Here is a 6681-nt window from a genome sequence, read left to right on the forward strand (position 1 = left end):
CAAGCTGGGGAGGAGAGGGCTTATTTGGGTGACAGGTCCACATCATAGTCCATCACTGAAGGAAGTCAGGACAGGAACTCAAAGGGCTGGAACCTGGAGGCAGGAGCTGATGCAGAGGACACTGAGGGATGCTGCTTCCTGGCTTAATCCCCAATACCTTGCTCAGCCTGTATTTTTATAGAACAAAGGACCAACAGGCCAGGGATGGACCCAGCCACAATGAGCTGGGCCCTTACCCCCCATCACTAGTTGAAAAAATGCCCTAGAGCAGGATCTTATAGAGGCACGCTCTCACTTTTCCATAATCCTGAAATCAGGTCTGGAATAAAGAGCCAAGTTAGCTGCTAAGACCTTCTCTCTTAGCTACTTAGAAAGTTGAGACAGGAGGATGGCTTGAATCCATTAATGTTATGCAAGAAACCTGAAGGTGCATGCTGAGAGATCTTGCTTGCCTAGGATCACAAACCCTGGGCACTCACTTCGGCACTGAATGACCTAGAAGTGGGACGTGCCTGCTGACCCAGAATTCAAGATTTGAGGCATGAAGATAAGTTAAAGGCTGGCTTATATTGGCTATATATTAAATTGGAGGACAAATGGGCTACACAAATTTCAAAATTATGACCAGCAGTGATGGCTCAAGCCTTTAATTCCAGCATTTGGGAGGCAGAGGCAGGCAGATCTGAGTTCAAGGCCAGCCTGGAAGACAGCCAGGGCTACACACACACACACACACACACACACACACACACACACACACACACAAAACCCAGTCTCAAAAAAAATCAAAACAAATGAACAAACAAAAACTGCATCTAGCAGGAAGACGGGCTTGGTTCTTTGTCATAAGATGGTTTCCGAGAAGACCAGTCCAGCACACGGACTAGAGAAATGAAATCAAGGCTGGAACCTGAGGCACGGTCCTCCACATCTTTAATCCCAGCATCTCAAAGGGAAAGCCAGGAGGATCTCTGAGTTTGAGGCCAGCCTGGTCTACATAAAGAGTTCCAGGCCATGCAAGAACTACAGAGTAATCCCTATTTCAACGAAGGAACTGGATACGATATATGATGGCTGCTCAACACTTATCAAGAGGCTGCAGAGACCACGTTGTCACTTCCTTGAATCTATTCCAGGCAAAACAAAAGCATCCAAAAGTACAACAAATAATTAGTTGTGGATGTGTACGCCTTTATTTAATTTCAATGTTCCATAGCTAAAAACCTGGCTTGGTCTGGTAGTCTGTGTGTTCAGGGTCCAAAGTTTCTACATAGAGTTCCAAGTCAGCCCAAGTCACATGAGAGGTCATCATGACTGTTTGGTGGTTGGAGAGATGCCAAGGGAGTTAAAAGCAAGGACTAGGTCCTTCAGAGCACCCATGCCGCATGGCTTACAACCAGTTAGTTATATGTAACTCAAGATCAGAGAGGTCGTAAGAGACCCAATTCCTCTGTCCACCATTGGTGCTTTTCATTTCCTTTTACGAACCAACCTAAAAAAATAACTTGGCACAGTGTATCTTCTCACCTTGAGCCACTCCATGAAGAAACTGCTGTAGTCCTTGAGAACGACATACAAGATGGTATACTCGGCTAGCACCTTCATCAGCGGCTTCCTTCGCCCTGTTTTGGGATCTATTTCCCCTCGTTTGGTCTCTGGAGAGTTGTCACGATACTGTGGTCCCGGACATCCTTCCCAGAAGTCGTGATGGATCTGTTGTAAATTGAGTGTGTGTAGCCTGCACCTACTGTGGTTCAGACAGAAAGGAGATTCAGAGGACAATTGTAATCTGTCTGGGATCCCACATCTCAACCTCCCCCTTCTACATTTCCTTTGAATTTCACCCACGGCCTTCCCTTCCACACCAGCTCAGCCTCTCTCACCTAGGCCAAACAGACTGGTTACACAGGAAATCGATTCCATTCAGCACAGCCTGGAAGTTATCACTTTGGGCGTATTCTATCAGGGCCCCCAGAGGGAGGGAGGAGAAGGGCCAAGATATTACCATGGCCGTCACTATCCTTGCTTGTCGGTTAATGAAGGCCTGTTTGAACAGTGGTGGGAAGAACACTGTGGGCAGGTTCTCCAGAGAGGAGATGACCAAGTCCTCATTTCTCAGCAGCCCCTGAATGGCCAGATGTTGGAGCGTAGGCATTTCCTGTAAGCTCATCTTGAGGGCACCAGGTAGAGGGATCCTGTGGAAGCATCCAGAAAGACATCCTTTCAGACCAAAGCCTAGAAAGGCCTTTGCTTCTCCCTCACAGAAAGCACCCCAGGCTCAGAGTCACAGCCCAGAAGGGAGGACCTGGTCCTCCCGTTTGACTTTCTATCTGCTGCTCTCATAACCGCAGCTCTTGCAAGGCACCATGGTAGACTGTGGACTGGCCATGTGAGGTGTGACTCACCACTATTCTACCCTACCCTAACCCCTGCTGCCCTGAGTCCTACTCCACAGGGGAGCGGGTAATCTGGAGAGACTGGAGCTTCATCCTTTTAGGTGAACCCTTACTCCATAAGTCCCTCTGGATGAGCTGTTCCCAAGAGTACTTGCCTCATTCTGCCTTCAATTCTGGGTCCTGGCTGGGAAAAATCTGTGAAATGGGCACAGTTACTTGCTTTTAAGAACTTTAGAAGCAGATGTGGATACCCTGAGTCCTATCCCAGTGTCTGGGAGGATGAGGCAGGAGAATAACAAATGTGGCACTGACCTGGGACAAGGACAGTGTCCAACACAAGCGCAGGGACTGGACTGAAACAAAAGTTTCCAAGCAGCAATGGTGAGAGCTTAGCATCAGCGTTAGGAGCGGCTGAGAGGCAGAGGTCTGTGCCCAAGAGGGCCTGTACGTTGCATGCAATTAGGGGGAAACTTTTGAGAGAAACAAACTCTGGTGTTGGCTTTCCCTGAACTTCATTTCCACTTGGGGGTTGGGGATTCACAAAACAGGGATTCTCTGTGTAGCCCTGGCTGTCCTAGAACTCTCTCTGTAGACCAGGCTGGCCTGGAACTCAGACACCGACCTGCTTCTGCTTCTCAGTGCTGGGATTATAGAGGTGTACCACTATCCGGCTACTGTTTGCTTTCTTAGTTTTCAGTTTTATTGTTGTTTTGAGATAGGGTCTCACTATGAGACATTGTCTGGCCTGAACTCTCTTGTTATGCAGACCCGGCCGGTCTTCTTAAACTCATTGAGATCTGCCTACCACTGCCCTGGGAGTGCTGGGATTCAAAGCAAGTATCTCCACCCCAGGCTTCTATCTCATTTAGACATAGGTCTCCCTATGTAAGAGCCTTATGCCTCAGCTCATTCCTTCAAATCTGAACTGCCACCTACTCTGTGCCTTTTAATTTCTTACAGTCTTTCCAGGTTCCCCCTTTCAAGGGTCCTAGCTGACCTAACTTTCAACCTACCAGCGTCAGTTGCCACAGTAGCTAAGATTAGTGGTCCATTCTCCCACTGTGTTCCCAGTACTGTTTTTGAGGCCCATGTAAAAGAAAATATTAATATCAAGGGACTGAGGACATAATACAGTCCCTTAGAGCCCTGGCTGTCCTTCTAGAAAACCTGGGTTTGATTGCCAATACCTACAAGGCAGCTTGTGCCATATAGTGACAAGCCAAGACAGTGCCAAGATCCCGCCATCTTGTATTCTTGCTGAGGCAATTTCAGTATTAACTAGAACGTGATCTCCTTGATGGGAGAATCCCATGGAAAATGACCCAACATTATCCTAGAAAGCCAACGTCACTTCCTACTTATCTCAGCCTATCTACGTCTAAATCTCAGGAACACTTGAGTATGGTCCCGGCTGACTCCTAGAGAGACTTTCAGTTGGCTGTAAACTGTGTCTGAGTGGTTGAGTGGTTATTTTAGGTGGGTTACCTGTAACAATATGTAACTCCAGTTCCAGGGGACCTGACCCCATCTTCTATCTTCCACACACACACACACATATGTGGCGAAGACAGATGTTCAGACAATCATACATAAACCAGCATCCAAAGATTATTATGAACTGGTAAAACCGTCAAGAAATAAAATCTCAAACTGGGTGGTGGTTGTGGATGCCTTTAATCTACTAGGCAGAGGCAGGTTGATCTCGGAGTTCAAGGTCAGCCTGGTGCAGGAGTTGAGTCCCGGTCAGCCAGGGGAACTCAGAAACTGTGGCAAAAACAAACAAAAAACCAAAAAACCAGAACAAAAAATTCACCCGCGACTCTAATCTCGTGGTGGGTGGGTGCAGCCTGAAAACAATTTGAGATCAGCCTGGGCCACTACAGAATCTAGTTTTTTTTTTTTTTTTTTTTTTTTTTTAATGAAAATAGAAAAAAGATCACCAGGACCTGGTAGTGAACCTCAGAGGATTTCTGTCGCTTCAAGGCCCACCTGATTCAGTGTCCAAGACAACCAGAGCTACACAATGAGACCCTTTCAAAAATAAAGATTTTAGCGTTTTGCACCCTTTGAACTCCTCCCGTTTTGAAGTTTTCATTGTCAATTAATAAATCCACATTCACTCTGCATCTTAAAAGAAAGAAAACTTTTTTTTAATCACAGCAGGATTTCTTTGAGTAGCTCTGGAGCCTGTCCTGAACTTTGCTTTGCAGATTAAGCTGGCCTCAGACTCAGAGATCCGCCTGCCTCTGCCTCCCAGGTGCTAGAGATTAAAGGTGTGCGCTAAAAAGAAAGGAAACTTCTTTGAGAGGCAGAAGCTGGAGATGCAGCAGCTGGGGTGGTGTGTGCTGACCCAGCTCACAGGAGACCCTAGCTGTACTGTCCTAAGCACTGTACCCAAAGGCCACTATGGCCCAAACCTCCAGTCCAGCACTTAGAAGGTGGAGGCAGGAGAATGAATCTCTGAATCAACACCATTTCAGCTACATTTAGATTCTTGGTTAGCCTGGGCTACAGGAGACTCTGTTTCAAAATAGCAAAACCAACAACCACAAAACAGCGAGAAATCAGGGCTGGGGAGATGGCTCTGGCAGAGGGTCTGAATTTGGTTTCTAGCACCCTCATGGTGGCCCAAACCCAGCACATCTCCAGTCCCAGGGGATCCCATGTTTCTTCTGACCTCTTAAGCCAAACACTCACTCACATGAAACAAATTAAAATCTTTAAAATGATCTTTAAAAGCCAGGAATAAACTGGACTGAAAAATAAGAGAATAGAATTTGGTCACCCTAGCCAGAACCACTAGAATTAGGAGGCTGGGGCAGTGGGGAGACACATTCTTATAATGCCAACATTCCACAAAGACAGAAGAAGGAGGGATTACAACTCCAGCCAGCCTGAGTCACGAGGCCACTGCTGTTTTTCTCTGTGTAACCCCAGCTGTTCTGGGACTCACGGCATCAAGCTCACAGAGATTCACCTGTCTCTGCCTTCCAAGCGCTGGAATTAATGGTTTGCACCGCCACACCTGGCCTCAAACTTTGATTTTTTTTTAAGCATTGTTTTTTAAAGTTCTATTTTATCATTTTGTGGGGTGGGGGTGCACATTCATGCCCTCTGCCATCATCGGTGTTGTATGGAACATCAGAGAACAATCAGACAGAATGGGTACCTTCCTCCCGCCATGCAGGGCCCAGGGAGCAAAACCCTGTCTCAAGACAACAAACCCTTGAATTCACAAAAAAAGCAACAACATTGGAGATGAAGTCAAAGCTGTCCTTGAAGCCGAAAGGAGTGAGTCTTCATTCTGCTCAGCAGAAGAGAGAGAAATGAGAAGCTTTGTGTCACCCACAGTTTAATGTCCCTAGAGGGGAGTGGCTGAGTAGCTTGAGATGGATTGGGTGTTCTCATAGGGGTGAGGGACTTACCAGACACGGGCATTAGGGACACAATCCTTTACCCAGCAGATTCAGGAGGTGGCTCCACGCTCCTAAGGTTCTCCCGCTGGCGTCTTTTCATTCCCCCTTTCACTTCTTCAATTTACAGCCTTATGGACCAACCACAGGCTGCTACGTCATCAAATTGGTTGAGACTCCACCCATTTTATCTGAATCGGGATCAGGTGTGTCCAGAGTGACTGACTCTGATCTCTCTCTTGACAGATTGAAGGAACAGAGACTAGGGAGAAAAACAGAACCCGTTCATGAACCCCCTTCAGAATATTTCCCTTCCTTCTTTCTAGCTCATGGTTTTTGTTTCGAGACCGAAACAAAATATATGTATAAAGATATAACCCAGGGGCTGGAGAGATGGCTCAGAGGTTAAGAGCATTGCCTGCTCTTCCAAAGGTCCTGAGTTCAACTCCCAGCAACCCACATGGTGGCTCACAACCATCTGTAATGAGGTCTGGTTCCCTCTTCTGGCCTGCAGGCATACACACAGACAGAATATTGTATACATAATAACTAAATATTAAAAAAAAAAAAACCTTAAAAAAAAAGGTCACCCAATTGACCTAGAATTTTCTAAATTGCCTAGGGTCAGCAGGAACCTAAGGTTCTAAGTTGCCTAAGGTCATGTCACCTGTCTCTGTCTCCACAATGAAAGGATTACATGAGTGAGCCTCAAAGCCCCCTTATTTACAGAGATTTTGGGGGACAGGATCTCATTGTATAGTTTGGGCTGAGACCCAAAGTACAGAGTAATTTGACCTGCAGAGCTGTGGATTAGGATGTCCAAGGCTGGAAGCCTCTGAAGGTAGAAGCTGTGACACAGGGCTGGGGGGGGT

The 6681-nt window shown here is 46.7% G+C and overlaps 1 protein-coding gene across 1 annotated transcript; it reads right to left on the minus strand.

The window, feature by feature from the left end:
• Positions 1-1176: 1176 nt before the first annotated feature.
• On the minus strand, positions 1177-5939 carry LOC126498106 (PRAME family member 12-like). Its single transcript, XM_050136456.1, has 3 exons — positions 5822-5939; positions 1884-2195; positions 1177-1747 (listed from the first exon to the last, which is right to left on the minus strand). The coding sequence occupies exons 2-3, from the start codon at positions 2168-2170 to the stop codon at positions 1471-1473; spliced, it is 564 nt and encodes a 187-aa protein (XP_049992413.1). The 5' UTR covers positions 2171-2195; positions 5822-5939; the 3' UTR covers positions 1177-1470.
• Positions 5940-6681: the final 742 nt, after the last annotated feature.

The sequence above is a fragment of the Alexandromys fortis genome, unplaced genomic scaffold (genome assembly GCF_014885135.2).
Source record: "Alexandromys fortis isolate MF-2015 unplaced genomic scaffold, M_Fortis_MF-2015_v1.1 scaffold_13, whole genome shotgun sequence".
NCBI classification, from domain to species: Eukaryota; Metazoa; Chordata; class Mammalia; order Rodentia; family Cricetidae; genus Alexandromys; species Alexandromys fortis.